This window comes from Rhododendron vialii, chromosome 12a (genome assembly GCF_030253575.1).
Source record: "Rhododendron vialii isolate Sample 1 chromosome 12a, ASM3025357v1".
NCBI lineage: Eukaryota > Viridiplantae > Streptophyta > Magnoliopsida > Ericales > Ericaceae > Rhododendron > Rhododendron vialii.
The window spans coordinates 2,660,140-2,677,416 of NC_080568.1; the positions used below are offsets into that span (position 1 = coordinate 2,660,140).

The 17,277-nt window shown below is 39.7% G+C and overlaps 3 protein-coding genes and 1 pseudogene across 8 annotated transcripts; 2 read left to right on the top strand and 2 right to left on the bottom strand.

Moving 5' to 3' along the window:
• Positions 1-1,837: 1,837 nt before the first annotated feature.
• LOC131311737 (protein TIFY 9-like) lies at positions 1,838-5,570 on the bottom strand. Of its 4 annotated transcripts, none has more exons than XM_058339302.1 (6): positions 5,411-5,570; positions 4,304-4,475; positions 3,925-4,024; positions 3,794-3,833; positions 3,572-3,629; positions 1,838-2,178 (listed from the first exon to the last, which is right to left on the bottom strand). In XM_058339302.1, exons 1-6 carry the CDS (start codon positions 5,475-5,477, stop codon positions 2,094-2,096), a joined length of 522 nt encoding a protein of 173 aa, XP_058195285.1. In that variant the 5' UTR covers positions 5,478-5,570; the 3' UTR covers positions 1,838-2,093. The 4 variants fall into 4 exon arrangements, with proteins under 4 accessions (XP_058195285.1, XP_058195282.1, XP_058195286.1 ...); XM_058339299.1 differs by having other exon boundaries at positions 3,791-3,833; XM_058339303.1 differs by having other exon boundaries at positions 3,794-3,829; positions 3,921-4,024.
• Positions 5,571-7,673: 2,103 nt separating this feature from the next.
• LOC131311225 (protein AUXIN SIGNALING F-BOX 3-like) lies at positions 7,674-16,756 on the top strand. 3 transcript variants are annotated; one of them, XR_009195457.1, is made up of 5 exons: positions 7,674-8,284; positions 10,287-11,013; positions 11,298-12,065; positions 12,472-12,794; positions 13,168-13,647. XR_009195457.1 is itself a non-coding variant. In XM_058338580.1 (4 exons), exons 1-3 carry the CDS (start codon positions 7,833-7,835, stop codon positions 12,063-12,065), a joined length of 1,947 nt encoding a protein of 648 aa, XP_058194563.1. In that variant the 5' UTR covers positions 7,674-7,832; the 3' UTR covers positions 12,451-16,756. The 3 variants fall into 3 exon arrangements, 2 of the variants coding, with proteins under 2 accessions (XP_058194563.1, XP_058194562.1); XM_058338580.1 differs by having other exon boundaries at positions 12,451-16,756; XM_058338579.1 differs by lacking the exons at positions 12,472-12,794; positions 13,168-13,647 and having other exon boundaries at positions 7,675-8,284; positions 11,298-12,284.
• LOC131311582 (uncharacterized) lies at positions 13,246-14,967 on the bottom strand. Its single transcript, XM_058339073.1, has 3 exons — positions 14,861-14,967; positions 14,417-14,603; positions 13,246-14,358 (listed from the first exon to the last, which is right to left on the bottom strand). Exons 1-3 carry the CDS (start codon positions 14,965-14,967, stop codon positions 13,246-13,248), a joined length of 1,407 nt encoding a protein of 468 aa, XP_058195056.1.
• Positions 15,059-16,756, top strand: LOC131311583 (protein AUXIN SIGNALING F-BOX 3-like; annotated as a pseudogene).
• Positions 16,757-17,277: the final 521 nt, after the last annotated feature.

Below are 17,277 nucleotides of genomic sequence, written 5' to 3' on the forward strand. Positions count from 1 at the left end.
TTGGATCAAATTCGGATTTTCAGATCGGATCCGGATAACCACTATTGGAATTGAATCTTATCGGATTCGGATTTGGCGGATCTGGATCAGATCCGGCCCATTGACAGGCCTAAGCTCATATCGTGGATCCTGTAATGGTGAGATATACAGTCACGATCTTTGTGATATTCCAATAGGCTCTCTTTATCTACTTGTATGAAGGAAAAGAATATTACGGAGTATTTTAATGGAAATTGATTTTGGCATTCCAGTTTTAACCACTAGCGCTCCACTTTGTGTCTTGATTGAGAAAACAAAACTAAAAGTAGAGTACCATTGGCTAAAACTGGAGTGCTAAAATCACATTCCTATTTTAATTTTGCTTCTCTAATGTTTGACGGTTGGATTTCACGCGCGCCACATGTGGCAGATTTTAGTTCCTCTCCAGATGGGCAACACTCCTATTTTAGGGTCGCGTAGAAGATTATTTATGTCCAAAATTATATTCATTGGATATTACTAATAGCATATAATCAGACCACATTTAATCAAGAAATAGTAAATTTCGAAAACCGTTTATACCATCCAGACAAATGTAACAAGGTTGTGCCTACAACATCATATTATTATTATTTTTTTTTAAAAATCTTCTCAATAAGCTCTATAAAATGGACGTTTAGCCATAAGAATGGTTTTTTTTTAGGAAAATAAAATGACTTGTAATTATCTCTCTTTTTATCGGCAAAAATAATTGCATTCATTCCAAGGATATAACTTGTATCTATCCTTTTCAAAATTAAATAAATGCTAAACCCAAATTTATCATGCATTTTTTGTTGTCGGTTCAATTATCTCAATTAATTAAGAGGATTTTCCTCAAGTGTTTAGAGGATGTGAAAAGACAAGTTCGAACTTGCAATTGTGGTTGGCCGAAGTGTCTTTAAGACCTAGGATTTTCCTCATGGTCAATGAAGCATCGCAAGGCACCTCCTTAGACCATTTACACTGCTGCTTAACGATAAACTTGTGCTAACATTCCGCGACTTGTCAATTAATTAATAAAGTAGCTGATGATGGATCTATGATATCAGCCAAGAGTATAAAGGAAGACAATAATCCATTTATTTGTTTGACAATGTAATCTCAAGACCCCTGTGAAAATGATGGTAATACACCAACTGAACTTACTTTGGGTGATTTTTGGGACAGCATGACTAAAATCATTATAGGTCAGTTGTCCTCCAGAAGGGACAAAGGTCCAAAATCCCAATAATTGGAATCCTCGCACTTCCACCTCAATTATGGAGGGACTAGTAATCCCAATTATTGAGGGCGCACTCAATTATCATATAAAATAACAGACACATGTGACGATGGGGCTCACAGCGCACCCGACATATCTATATTTCAGATGAATTTGAGTGTATTTTCATTTGTATTTGAATTTGAGTTTCGTCTGTAAGTCCTTTATATAAAGGATGTGTCTGTAAAGAGTAGAGGTAGGTTTTGGATTAACCTCCCTCTCTAAAATCCTCTAAGTTGCTCAATGCTTTCCTCCTCCTCCCTTTGTAATATTGGCTTCGGCCTTTTGAATAAAAAAGGGGGTTAGTCTTCTCTTCTGTATATCTTCTCTTTTTGGATATCAATCCTCCTTAATGATATACTTGTGTGAACATTCAGCGACTTATCCAGGAAATGGAAGACAAACGACGTCTCCGTTCTCTGGCCTTAAAGGATCTAGTCAAGTCAATATAAAACAGGGAACCGGACCGCTGCCAACCAGTCCTTGCCGAGCAGGTACAGGGCACGTAAAACAGCGGCGAGGAAAAAGTTAAAGAGACGTGCACTAACACATGGGTTAAAGCAAATATTACTATAGATACAATGAAGCCTTTAAAGTCTAGACAACATTAAACAACATAAATCGCAAAGAAGGAAAGGATCGATTCCATTTGCCATTGACAGACATCTCCTACTTCTTCTAATTGGTACTATAGAGTACCACTGCTGAAAACTGCTACTAGTAAGGGCGTTAAGTAAACAAAGTAAGCCTTCCCTACAGATTGAACTAGTCTTCTCCAGTTTTTCCATATGTCGATCCTCTCCCTTTTTTTTCAAAGTCTGCAGTATCTGGTTGATTTCTGGACCGATAACTTGGTGCCGTCCGCCGGGCAACCATTACGCGATGCCAAGTTTAGCCTGCAAAGAAAGCAAAACCGTCAGTTGCTAGTACAAAATTCGTTACAAGAATATCGCCGCACATGAATTCAAGCCGCATTTGGAAGAGAAAACTTATGACCATGCATAAAAGACCGCACATGAAGTCGCGGCTGGAAAATTGAACTTATGGCTATGCATAAATGACGCTTGTACAGGTGAAAGACGCCACAGTTAAATTATGATTATGCTTAAATCACCCTGTAGTTAGGCTAAGATTATTTTGTTCTCAATGATATACTCCCGTGACAACTGAAATTTTGAGAGGTCTTTTTCAACTTTCAAATGGAAAAATCCTATTGAAAGAATGGAACTTCCCAGCCAAACTAGCCAAGGCAGGACCACCACTTATGAGTTATGTCTACCGATCCCTTTTAGCGTGATGCTGCGCAAGTGACTAATACATGGTTAGGTTTCAAATAGACAAGAGGATATATATAATTTGCAAAATATTGCAAAGAAATATATTCCATGTGTTCCATGTCGGAAATTGTCGGTGACTATTTTAGCTCTAAGCAAGTCAAGTAGCGCAACATGTTTAACACATGTAGCCGAGCAAAAAAAAAAACACATGTTTAACATGTATATGTGGTCATTGTTTCAGTCAACATGTATATGTGGTCATTGTTTCAGTCATTAATGGGCGGGTTCATACTTCTAGTTCCTGGAACTCCTTTGCGGATGAGAGAGTGTAATGTTAAAGGACTTACTCAATAGGTCAATTCAACTATTCAGTTTATTTCCAAATCCTGCATCTGATGGTGAATCTTTCCTCCAAGCTGTACATCTTAACCTACAAGTTCTTGTCCTAAAACCTTGTCACTACCCTTATGAGGACTATTTGTCAATTACCTTATGGGGACTTCTACATCCAAAGATGTTAACAAAGGTGCAATAAACCAAACCGAACCGAACCTTGCGTTCTGAACCACATGTTTTTTTCGAAGATGTAACCTATGGCGACTGCCCATCATCACCAAGGAGGAGGTTTGGGTTCGAGTCAATGGGGAGACTTCAAACTGTTTTTGGTTGTAACCCATTTAACTTTTCCACTAATCCCGTGATGCATACCGTATAGCAAAAAAAACCCTATAGCAACTGCCCATCATCACCACCACTTATTTTTTTCCAAGTAATCTCTATCACACATTATGCTATCACCATATGCTTGGTGTACAGATTACCCATTTAAACGACTTGTTACTCATAGAATAGCAGATTAAAGATATTCAGATTTCATGTCTACACGGATGAATATTCGGGTCTCATACACGTACACAAGATCGCGTGCATCCACAACTCCGAACACATAAATTGTACTACTATCTAGATATCAGTCTCCCTACACTAGGGGTAAAGATGTTTGCAAAATTACCTCTCTTTGCGCTTCTCCAGAAACCTCTGCAGCGACTTTCTACGAGCGATTGGTAGATCTGCACCCAAATTTCCATTTCTCCATAAACTTCAAACTAAAAAAATTCCACTTTATGACTTGCTAATCCACGAAAACGCATTGATAGAAAATCGACTAAAAGAATTAAATCTTTTTACAAATAAAATCTCAAATTCCATCGAGAGGGGGCGAGAGACTGACTGCCATTACGGGAAGACACTGCAAGTTTCAAAATATTCTCTGCCTGCAGCATTATTATGGCTTCGATTAGTCAATTACCAGGATAATAGATTGACTAGAAATCGAAAGGGAAAGAATGTTGGATTATTACGAACCCTGGGCCGAGGAACCTCGTAAACGGCGACTGTTCCGTTATAGAAAATCGTCAAAGGAGTGGTTTCAGTGGTCAAGCTTCCCAAACCACAAGTATTTCCCCTGTAAAATCATAGCACGTTTAATAACATCATATGCATATAAATTTAGAAAGGAATAAATGGACAGAGGTAAATAACAACAATAGCGGAACTGGCCTAAATTTGGAAACTTTTCAAGGGTAGTGTTACGGATTCAACACATCGAGATGTAGATTCGTCGAAAAAAGTTTGATGCACGGGATTTACACGATGTAGGTGAAACCCACGTGCATCAAACACACATTTAGTATTTAAATTTGTATCCAAACATCTGTGTCTAAAGTTCCGATTTTTTTCATACCCAAAGGCAGGAGGAAAGACACTCTCATGATGTTTCAGAGTCAACGGATTCAAGGCCAGGGCCAATGCGTCGCCATTTTCGGAAAATTTTCCGTCATTTGACTTAAGTTCAACAGATCCTATCACGGATTTCAGGAGCTCGGGGTTCATCTTCGAAATGACGCCCTGAATATCTGCAGGAAAAAAACATTGTAACATGAGATCTAAATACGAATGAATTACAGAGTACCCAAAAAAAAAAATGACAAAACCCCTTTGATTTAGCCAAGTGAGCACAAGAACGTAAGGAAGTGTTTCTACCCCTTTACGTCACATGTTCTAATCCACGGACCAAACATTCCAAATCTCGGATTTGTCTCGTCGTTAACTTAAAGGTTCCAGAATTAGTTTAGGTGCGAGCAAATTGGTCCGGACATCTAATCAAGAAAAAAAAAAATATATATATATATATATATATAGTCCATCACCCATAAGGACCACCTCATTTTAGTAAAATGCGGACCTCCCTTTCCCGATTGACTTTCGATGATCCGAGCCGTTCAATGTGTTCAGAACGTGATTTTAAGGATACCTGCGAAAAATCAGCAAAAAAAATGACCGGAAAGGGCTTCATCCGAGCAGTTTTTGTTTGTTTTTTATCGAACGATTCAAACAAAAACTGCTTGGATGAAGCTCTTCCCAGTCATTTTTTTTGCCGATTTCTCACGGGTACCCTTAAAATCACGTTCTGAACACATTGAGCAGCTTGGATCATCGAAATTCGATCGGAAAATGGGAGAAACGAGGAGGTCCGCATTTTAACTAAAATAAGGTGGTCCTTACGGGAGACGGACTGTATATATATATATATATATATATATATATATATATATATATATATATATATATATGCCAAAGAGTACGGAAGTGCACCGATCCAGCCGCAAATGCAATCGTCCGATGTGCTTGAGTCCCACTTAAATCTTGTCGGACTCATATGCATCGGACTATTCCAAATACATTTATGTTTGGATATCTCTCTATATTTGTATTTTTGCATCATTTCCTGAGAAAATTATAGTAAAATGCGAAAATATACATACGAGCTAGTACTAGTAGAGGCCATTACCTCGAAAGCTTCTTCTGCGATCAAAGAGCTTACTGGGTAGACGTTCAACAGAGGGGCTCCTCTCCATTTGGAAGAAAATCGGTCGAGTTCTACAGCTGATCTCGACGATGGATTGTGGAAGGGAGGGAAATGAGAATATATAAATGGGAGAGGCCCAAGGAGGGGAGGTGTGAATGAGAGCACGTGATAAATGAGAATAAACTTCGTAAATACTCAAAAGTCTAAAAGCACGTGAGGGAGGGAAATAGCAGTAAAAGGTAGGAGGAGGGGTTCTAGTAGTTGTGATAATTCAATGGCACGCATTCAACGTGTGGATAAACTCAACAAGACAACAAGTACTACTAGTCTACTACTGTACTAAAAGTTAAACAACGTTGAATAAAAACAAAACAGAAAAGGGATGGTAGGCAATAGACTAGACTAGAGTGTCTAGGATTATGTGGGGATGTGGACTGGCAGGACTGCTGCTCAGGATTTTAAAACTAGACTCATGCCGTGTCGCGATATTAGTACCCAATGGGCAATGCCCAATCTTATGGGACAATGAAAAATCCTTTTAAGAATAGAGCCGTGAATAGTTGTTTACGAAGTTAATTTCGGCTGTCTAAAAATATTTTAGACTGTTCGAATTTTAAGGGAAATTTTTTTGAGACAAAGTTCAGAACACTTTTGGACGACCACAATTAGTTGCTGCTGTAAAAAAAAACTTGTTTACGATTGAGCCGTGAATAAATTTCTCTTTATTTTTTTTTTATCCACAATAAATTTCTCTCTATGGAACAACCTTAGCTTTGGTGGAAAACAAGCATTTTGTCTTTATTTGGGATAAAAAATCACATTTAGTTTTGTGTTAAATTTTTGTGAGTTATTATTTCATCTCGACGAGAGGAATCGGACTCAAATATATCTGAATATATGCAAGATAAAGCCCAAAAAATTGGCTTTATCTCGAATAATTTCAAAAATATTTGGATCAAAATAAAAAAAAATTGATTTTTTGATTCCTCTGGTTTTAATTTGTTCAATAAAATTGGCCATTGCCCGTTGGGTGATTATCGCGACACGGCATGAGTATAGTAAATCATGATTCACGAGCAGTACACATCCCCACATAAACCTAGTCACTCATTTTGGAATGAATTCCATTAATGAAATGCAGAAGAAAATGAATATTTGAATTCTCATCATATTTGCAACACTATTTTTTCCCTACTTTAATTGATTCTCCTGCTAAAAAATTGTACAATTGGTCGCTGAAAACATAATTGAGATTTACGTGAGTTAGTCCTAGTATCCTTACCAGTTACCAACGAGAGACGCTGCATATAATGCATTATTTATTACATTTTTTTTGTGGGGCTCATTTTAAGTTTCACAAAAATACAAAAAAAATATCATAAATTTTGGAATAATGTTTTTATGGGGTTCTGTAAAAATTCAACTCCAACGGATATCGGTAAATATTATTTCTGAATTCTTAGGGGTGAAACTGCGCAGTTGAGCTGTTTCGCTCTACGAATCCAAAAACAATATTTACCAATATTCGTTGAAGTTGATTTTTTACAGGGCTCCATCAAATCTTATTTTAAAATTTATGGTAATTTTTTTATTATTTTTGTAAGATCCAGAGTCAACTCGACAAAAAATATAGTAGATGATATAGTGAAAGAATATAGTGTACCTAGACTTTCTGCTTACTAATATAGAAAAGAATGAGCAATGCCACATACACATTCACCAACAACACATCCGACCACATCTCTTTCAAATTTATGTGAGTCCAAAATATATAATTGTAGAACCCACACATATGAGAAAGGGATGTGATTAGTGGGTCTATACCTATCATTCGTGGAAAACAATCTTCACTGTGTTTTCTTTCCTTTGCTGCTTTGAAGTTTGAAGGGCACCTCTATTTACTCCTTTTTTGTTAGAGAAAAATTTCTTTACGGACCAACCTGTAAATAAAATTTACGGTGTTCGATCGCACGCATCCAGAAGTGTTTTAAACTGTCTGAAATTTAAAAAAACTATTATCTAAAATAGTTAAACTATTCTTGCAAATAATTTTTTTAAAATCCAGATCATTAATTATCAAAATGGACGACTGAAATTGCTCGTAACCGTGAAAAGTTATTTCTCTCTGCTTTGTTATCCTACGGCCACCTTTATTTGTTAATGGAGAAATCTTAAACGAAAATACACACCCAAACAGACCCTTAAATTCCATCCACACAAAAATAGGTCATCTAAAATCAGAATAACAATTACGTAATTATCATCTTATCTCTCATCTGACAAAATCGACCCACAATCCTCCTTCCAATTCACCCCCTCTCACTTCTTCCAAATTCCAAAATCCTCTGTTCAACAATTGAACAAAACCCACATGGAGTAATCTCGAAAACCAAGCCGATCCAAGATGTCTCACATCCCCGAAGAAATCTTGGACCACATATTCAGCTACATCACCAAAAACCCAGATCGAAATTCGGCCTCGTTAGTCTGCAAGACATGGTACAAGGCCGACAGACACAGCAGGCACAGCGTGTTCGTCGGAAACTGCTACGCCGTGAGTCCCGACAGAGTGATCGCGAGGTTTCCGAATGTTAGGTCACTGACCGTCAAGGGGATGCCGCGTGTGGGTGATGACAGCTGGATCCCGCGCAACTGGGGCGGGTCGGTTCACAATTGGGTTGTGGATTTGGCTGAGAAGTGTCCGGGTTTGGAGGAGCTGAGGCTGAAGAGGATGGTTGTGTTGGATGAAACTCTTGTGTTGATTTCGACTAAGTTTCCCAATTTCAAGTCTTTGGTTTTGATCAGTTGTGTGGGGTTCACTGGGAACGGTCTTGATGCCATTGCTACCAATTGCAGGTAAAAGAAAAGTCACTTTTTTTATAGAAGTTTTTTGGACCGTTCCGATTTTGTTTAGTTGTGCTGATTTGTCATAGCAAATCCTACTACTACTGTGTTAGAGTGCTCCAAAAGATCCGAGCCGTGTTGAGTTTTAGGATGTTGAGGATTGTTTGTTAATTTTTTGGCGAATTTGAGCTCGAGCGCAAATGAAATTTGACGAGCCTTGAGTCAAGTTTGAACTTGTTTACGAGCCTTAACGAGCAAAAAAATCAAGAATTTATGCTCGCATGCATGTCCAGAGTTGCAGATGAAGTTTTTGTTTTGTACATAAATTAGTTCGTACACACGCAAAATTAAAGAAGCAAATATTTTCGTTAGTTTATAAAACAAGTAAAAGTTTTTACATATACATATTGAAAGTTTTTTATTATGTAAATATATAAGTTACATATACATGTTGTAGAAGTTTATGCATGTTCAAGTTTATAGGTGAAATGTTCATTGTCTACATATACTCTACACTCGTGAGCCTAATCGAGCTGAATGTTGTTAGTCTAAGGCTCAGGTCATTGTTGAACAAGCCTGAAATTGAGTCTCAGGTTTGGTTCGTTTAACAAAAGAATTGCATTTGAACAAGCCTTTACCAAGTCGATCTTCAAACAATTTGCGAGTGGCTCAGTACATTTGCAGCCCTGTGTGTGAACTGGGACGTACTATTTTGATATTACATAAAGTGTTATGGGTTCGTGGCTCAGTTAAATTTAATGGATTGCTCCTTGGGAGCAATCCAAGTTGGTGGAGGATATGCTCCTCAGATTACTAACATGGGTTCTAATTCCCTGCTGTTCAAGTAATTAGAATGTTTCTTGAACTCGAGTTTCCGGTATAGGATTTGCTAGTGATCGTGAAGCCTGAATTCTCGATCGGAGTCCAAGGCTAAGTCCACTGTTTACAGGTCGGTGTAGGTAAATGCTGTCTACGATATTTTTTCGGTGACAGGCCCCTTGGATTGCAAGAAAGGGAGAGAAAAGAAATGGTTGTGGTGTGGGATGTCGTGAGAAGTGATTTGAACCAATAAAGATTCCTTCTTCTTCTTTTTTTACTTTAGTTTGGTTCCTTTATCTGCATTTCTCATATCTTTTTAGTTATACAGATAAGTAAACTGTTTCTCCTTTCTTTTTCTTTTCTCACCATCCGAAAGGGCCATTAATAGGAAATGATAAGCATAAGAAGATTAGAATCGTTTGTACTACTTGTCTACAACATTCCATCGCATGTGTTTCCCTTGCCTCTAATGTCCATTGGAAGTGACGGAGTAACCTTATACCTTTTCATCTGTTTCCGGGACCAAACCACATAAAAACATATTTTAGTTTTTTGAGCTTGTTTGCTCATTTGATATATTGTTCATTTTTGTTTTGCAGTTTGGGTTTGGGGTCATATATATGTGAGTTCAATGCATACCTGGTTTTACATATGTTGTGCATAGGTGTAAATGTGATTGGGCCCATTCCTAAAATCACTAATATCATCTGGTGTTGATATTGCTTTGTTGTTTATCTTGTCTAACTAGGAAATTTTCCTTTGATGTCGTGTGATACCAAATGGAGTTGTGCAAATATGAAGGTTAGATGCATTTTTATCCTGCTATAGTTTCCCTATGTAAAGTTGTTTGGTACATTAACTTGATAGAACCTTATCTAATGCTCCTTCCTAGCTAATCAGGGGATTTTGTTTTGTCTCCAAGATTAGCAATTTAGTGTCATCCCGAATAGAGAGATCATTGCTCGGACAAACACCTTGATTGGTTGTTTCCATGTTGAATAGTTTTGGGATAATTTAACTATGGAGTTTTTCAAATTTCCTGTGACATGCGTGTATTAATTTGGATGTCATTGTAAGCTTCTATGAGGACTGGAGGAATGTATTTTTCACTGTTTCTCAAATTGGATTATGTGCCAGAAAGAGGCAATGTCGCAGAACTAGCATGCTAATTTTATTCATCTCCTCTAAAATGTAGGTTTCTTGAGCACTTAGATTTGCCGAAATGTAAGGTTGGAAACGACAATGGGCATTGGCTTAGTTGCTTTCCTGAAAGCTTCACTTCACTCATCTCCCTGAATTTTTCATGTCTAAGAGGAGCAGTAAACTTGCTGGATCTCGAGAAGCTGGTGGCTAGATGTCCAAACCTCAGGAGTCTAAGGTTAAGCAAAAGAGTGCCTCTAACTACTCTTTCCAAAATCGCGATGCTAGCTCCTCAGCTTGTCGAACTGGGAATTGGACCCCCAGGGTTTGGACCTCATGGAGATCATGGGCAAGTGGTGTTTGGGATTGGACCTCATGTAGCTCTTCAACCGGTGCAGTTAGGGGTTGGACCTCATGTAGCTCCTCACGGCTTTGTACCAAATGTAGCTCCTCAACCGTTGCAGTTGGGCCTTGCACCTCATGTAGCTCCTCACGACTTTGTAGCTGCTCAACTTGCAGCATTAGGGCCTGGAATGGCTCCTCAACTTGTGGAGTTAGGGATCCAACACAGACAGGCCTATGCCACACTATTTGAAGCTGTCCGTAACTGGAAATCGATTCGCAGTCTGAGTCTATCTGGTTCGCAGGTTAACTTTCTCCGTCTGCTCCCTATATCATCAATCTGCTCAAAGTTGATTTCCTTGGATCTGAGCGCTTTAGCTCAGGGTAATTCTGGGTTTGGCAGTTTTGTTAAACACTGCCGTAAACTTCAGCGTCTATGGGTATGATACTCTTAACTCCTATGGTTTCTCAAAGCTCTCTTTGTCCATCATTGTTTGTCTGTTTTCAACAATCTGTCTTAAACTGATCTATAGATAATTTGTTTTCATGAATAATTCATTTTTCCCACCAATCAAAAGAACTAATTGAGTTCCTATGATTGATGGAACTTTTTTGAAAAATTCTTCATCAAATTATATCGTTTGTTGGTCCGATTAATGGCACGACTAAAAATTTGGACCAGCAAATGGACGGGGTGAATATGAACTAATAAAATGACTTGCAGATTGCGGGCTCAATTGGAGACGAGGGGCTTTTAGTTGTATCTTCTACTTGTAAGGATCTGCGTGATTTGAGGCTATTTCAGTCAAATCCTGCTGTGGTGAATGGAGGTGCAACTGAAGAGGGCTTGGTTGCTATATCAAAGGGCTGCCCACTGCTTCACTCTTTGGAATTCTTCTGCCACCAGATGACAAATGCTGCCTTAATAACTCTATCTAAGAACTGCCCAAATATCACTTCCTTCAGTTTATGTATCTGCGAATCGAAGAAACCTGATCATGTCACTTTGCAACCACTGGATGAAGGTTTTGGGGCTATTGTTCAATCGTGCACAGGGTTGAGACGACTATCGCTCTCTGGACTTCTAACGGACCAAGTTTTTCTTTACATTGGGATGTACGGGGAGCAATTGGAGGTGCTTTCGGCCACAAATGCTGGGGATAGTGATAGGGGAATGCTCTATGTCGTGAACGGGTGTAGAAACCTTAGAAAATTGGAGGTCACCGATTGCCCCTTTGGCGATTCTGCACTCCTTGCTAATGTAGAAAGGTACGAAACGATGCGATGCCTCTATATGTCCAGGTGTGAAGTTACTTTGGGAGGTTGCAAGGTTCTTGCAAAGTGGGTGCCTTCATTGAATGTTGAGGTGATAAACGGACGGGACATAATAGAGGATTATCCTGACGATAGATTGAGGGTGAAGAAATTGTATGTTTATCGGACCCTTGATGGACCACGGAGTGATGCACCTGAGCACGTTTGGACTTTATAGGTGAGAGAGTTGTTTCAGGCTTTTTTGTGCTTCAAGAGAGGTATTTTGAATCATGTTTTCGCTTGGGTTTCAAATTAGTGATGAAGAAGTTGGATTGTGCATAGATCATTTTTCTTGAGCTTTTAAAAAAATAATTTGGTTTTTGATGTAAATAAAACTGGTTGAAGGGGTTCTGGTCTGAAAACTAGAATAAAAACTCGATTATTTTCTTGGTTTTAATCTCGCTGCTTTCTGTGTGTGTGATGAGAGAATTCTTTTCTAATAGTAGTACGTTTTTTCTTGTAAATCTTACTTCTTACAATTTTTTTTTTTTGTTTGGGATTGTTTCTCTTGCTCTCTCTGTCGGTCTCTGCAACTGTTTTGATTTCGATAATTTTTTTCACAGAACCTATGCAACTTTGCCCAGACTATCAAAGAGGAAGGAAAGAAATGAAAAACTAAACACGCAGCCATCCCTTCTTCATCAAAGGAACCAGTCTTCCAAACACCCTTTTGAGCTCATCAAATGATGCGATGCCTTACTTCGAAAGATTTTGCAATTCCTTTCGCCCCAAAAGTAATAGACAGTAGCAGCAACACTGAGCTTCAGACTGTATACTTAGCTGACCTTCGCTTATAGATCATGGCCGCCCAAGTAGTGATCCCAGTTATCTCCCTCGGAACTCCAATACAGCCACATTTCCTCATCAATCTATGCTAAATCCGAATGGAGTAACGACATGAAAACAGGTGAGAAAGTGATTCATCAGCCTCATTGCATAGAAACACAAATTCCCCTAGAGATGACTCCCAGCTAGACCATCCACCCCTAGTGCAGAACCATAGGATCAAGACCATCTATTCATACATTGTGGGAGGGAGTACCATACTAGCCTTGATGCAAACCAAATGAAGCACACAAAAATTGAGTATTTAGTTCAAGATTTCATCAACCACCAGAAGGGATTCACTACACGAATTAAAGCAGTTGGCACCATGCCAAAATAAGTCACTAGGAATGAAAACTGAAATAGAAACAAGGCCAGAAACAGTACTCAACTCAAAGATGACCAAAGAAAATTGTTTGTTTGTTTGTTTTTTTTTTTTTTTTTGGTATTTCCAGATTTTCCAAGAGGATACCATTTAAGGAAGGAAATAAACTGAACTGGTCCTATGCATTATTCAGCTGATTAGAACGTGATCAATCAAGCACAACCAGTTTCTTATACTCCTCACCAGAAATGGCCATTTCCATGACAGCCTCAGGATTCAAAGCCCCATTCTCCTCCAAGAACACAGTCATCAAATTCTTCGAAAATCCGCTCACTAGCGCCACTCCCTTCCGGTTCCCAGGCACCGGAGTCGCCCTTGAGTCCCTCGGATTCCAAAGCACAATCTCCGGCACACACGACCCATACCCCTTCTCCCCAAACTTCCTCACAATCACCTGGTAATCTGTCTCCCAAGTTCTCGCCGACGCCTGATCAAACTCCATGTCACTAAACACAAACACCCTCTTGATTATTTGTTCTTCGGTTAATTTCCCATTCACAGCCACTTCCAGTATCAAGTCAAAGACCTTCTGGAAATCAGTGTTCATCCCCCACTCCTTTCTCTTCACAAAATCCGTCTTCGACCTCAAATCATCACCTAAAACCATCTGAAGCGTCAGGTTATGACTGAATGTAATCAGCTTCCCTTTCCACGGCTCCTCACTCAGTTCCGAAACCAAAACCCCAAGCGCCACCGAAACCTCCATTGGAACCCCATGCATACTACCCGAAACATAGCAAATTGCCAAACAATTCTTCATTTTCCTCTTCTTTGACAAATCATCCACCATCCTCATCCACTGAAGCTCGGCTACCTCTCCCCCATCCATGTCGTTCAATGACTGTGATCTCGTGCAGCAACAGTGCCCTGGCCGCAACGTCGCCTTTCCTGACTTCACCTTCTCCAAATACTCCTCAAACCGTTCCTTATCGTGCTTTTTAAACTTCTCTTTGTAAAACTTCATTGCCACTGAGGCAACCCTATTGTATGGATTAGAGTTAAATTTATTAGCACCAATATAAACCTCGGGTAATTCTAGGGCTTTTCGCAGCAGTACGAGGATTTCCTTATGTAAACAGTCACGAACGCGATAAGCATAGTGAGCATCTGAAACGTGGTGGTATTCTTCGTATAAATCGTAGGGGAAAACCCCTTTCGTGATGCTTTTGCAAAGCAGAGTCACTTTATCGAACGAGGAGTCAAGCAAAGGGCACCATTTGGCGGCGAGGCTGATTTTGTTCAACTGGTTGGAATTGAAGTGCTGAATATCGGATTTGAGGAAATCGGCAAAGAGATCGGAAATTCAGTCGTGGAGGAACCTGTAATCCGGATTGCGGTTGTAGTGTTTGACAGCCTTCTTTCGGGAGAAAAGGAGAATCTGTGTCCACATTAGCTATACCCGTGAACGTGACCGTCGAAACGATCTGCATCGCCAAACTTAATCCACATTCGATGGAGTTTTTGATGTTGAGTTCCATGCCTTGAATTCTTTTTGTAGCTTCAAACCTGAAAGAGAGGAAAATGGCACTCAGTGGTCTTATGAAGCCATTAGTTTTTATAATCTATTTCCAAACATTACCCGTAGATTTGTTGAATGACAAGGAGATTAAATTGACAGAAATTGAAGAATCACTCCATAGGCTCTTATACCCTTAGCTAGGACACCATCTTTAAATTTTTTTGATAATGAGGTGCATACCCATCTATTTCTGGCATCTGAATATCCATGAAGCAGGCATCAAAGTTGTGTGGGGGGCTTAAACCGTGAGATCGCCTTATTCCCGCTATCTACACAGACCAAATCGGCTCCATATTTCTTCAAGGCAGCAGCAGCAGCAGCAGCTACTACGAGGTTTACTTTAATTGTCATCCACAACTAAAATTTTCCTCCCCTAAAGCAGATTCCTAAGAAACGGACGGAGAGCTCTCCATTGAGGGAGCTCCCTTTGGTCCCAACACCGATGGCTCTATGTAGAGATGCAGCCAGCATACTTGCTCTCAGGGGCTTCACGATTACAGTCGGAAGAAACAGAGTTAGACTGGTTGTTTATTTGCTGGCCTTTAGTCTCGCTGGTATTGAAACAGCCGTTGGTGAATACGGCGCAGTGAAACTGAAGGTGGACCCAATCTTGTGTACGCTTGAAAACCCGATTGCACCATTCATGAGGCCGACCAAAAACTTGCTTATGCTCAGCCCAATTCCTGTCCCTCCATCCTGCATGAAGGGAGTGAAGACACGAGGTCGAGCTTCTAAAGGTATACCCCCACCTGTATCCTCTACGGATACTATTCGATTGATGAGGTCAGAGGCCAATGATGACTGAGGAGAAGCGGGTTCAACTGGACTTGAAGTTCTGAACCCTCCCCAGCTGCCGGCGCCTATCTGCCGCCGGAAGCCCACTCAAGGTGTTCTTCTGACTATGACAATGTCTCAGTTTTTAGGGATTCCATCACCTCCTCCGCAAGATGGACTGTAACGAAAATGTGCCCCTTCTCATGAGTTTCCTAGCTGGGTCGCGCAGAAAGGGATGTAATTCAAACTCGTACGAAATTGTTTACCAACTTTTCCACTGCACATATTTACAAGGTAAAATCCCTAATAACCGAGTATGCATAGAGTAGCCATCGCATAAACATAACTTTGATCTCTAAAAAGTAAATAATTTTTTCTTATTACAGAAATGAGCTCAAATGAGCCAAGAGTAGAGATGTAGGGCTGATAAAACAACCAACCCACTCGAGTTCGCTCGTTAAAAGCCCGTTCGATATCGATTTGTTACATAATAAAACTAAGATTGAACATTTTTTGTTAAGCTTTCAAGCCAAGCTCAAACAAGCTACTACTTTGGCGCATTCTTTTTTCTTCTCTTTTTTTTTTTGTAGTGTTGAGAAAGAAAATCAAATCATGATAGACTATTAAAACGTAATATAGACTATTGCAAGATTGATTAACGTCCATAAGATAGAACTGCCCAAATATCACTTCCCTTCAGTTATGCATCCGCGAGTTGAAGAAACCTGATCATGTTACTTTGCAACCACTGGATGAAGGTTTCGGGGCTATTGTGCAATCTTGCTCGGGTTTGAGACGATTATCGCTCTCTGGACTTCTAATGTACCAAGCTTTTTCTTTACATTGGAATGAACAGGGAGTCATTGGAGGTGCTTTCTGGGGATCGATAGTGATAGGGGAATGATTTATGTTGTGAATGGGTGTTCGAAACCTTAGAAAATTGGAGGCCACAGGTTGCCCCTTTGGCGATAATGTACTCCTTGCTAATAATGTAGAAAGGTACGAAATGATGCAATGCCTCTATATGTCACGGTGTGAAGTTACTTTGGGAGGTTTCAAGGTTCTTGCAAGGGAGGCGTGCCTTTGCTGAATGTAGAGGTGATGAATGGATGGGACGAAGTCGAGGATTATCCTTACGATAGATTGCGGGTGAAGAAGCTGTATGTTTATCGGACCCTTTGATGGACTGCGGAGTGATGCACCGGAGCACGCCTGGACTTTAAAGTTGTATGTTCTGTACTTACCTCTGTTGGTCTCTGCAACTGTCTCCATTTGGATCCTAGACTTCTGTGTGTTCAATGCCTAGTTGTTTGTACAACACTTCTAACTTCTTTGTTAGCAATAATCTCCGTTTTCCAACCATCAATAGTCTCCATGTTCTAATCAAATAAATAAGTGCACCCCTTGTGCTACAGGGTTCCCGGTTTCTCAAGTGCATCCCTTGCACTATAGGGTCCCCGGTTTCTGAAAAATTAAAAAAAGACCGAAACAATGGACAGTCGGACACCACAGTTTTGTTAGGGATTATTTACATAACCCTGAAACTTTTTCCTTGCACAATATTTTGGTTCACTCTATTTCCTATATGTTTCCCCTGTTGTTTTCTTAGTCCCTGTCAACCTCAATCATCCATCGACAAGTAAATAGTGAAAACCATATCAAACACACAGAACTGAAGATTTTAGCTTGAGAGTTCAAGAACCACTAGAAGGGATTCAATTCAGTCCACAAATTCATGCAGTTGAAGATACCGAAATCAGTCACTAGGAATTCCAGAACCAACATACCGAAACCAGGTGGGTGAACAAAATTATACTCGGAAAACCAGTATATCATCATCAGTAACATCTGCGCTAACAACCTATGTATCAGACTCTCAGTATAACC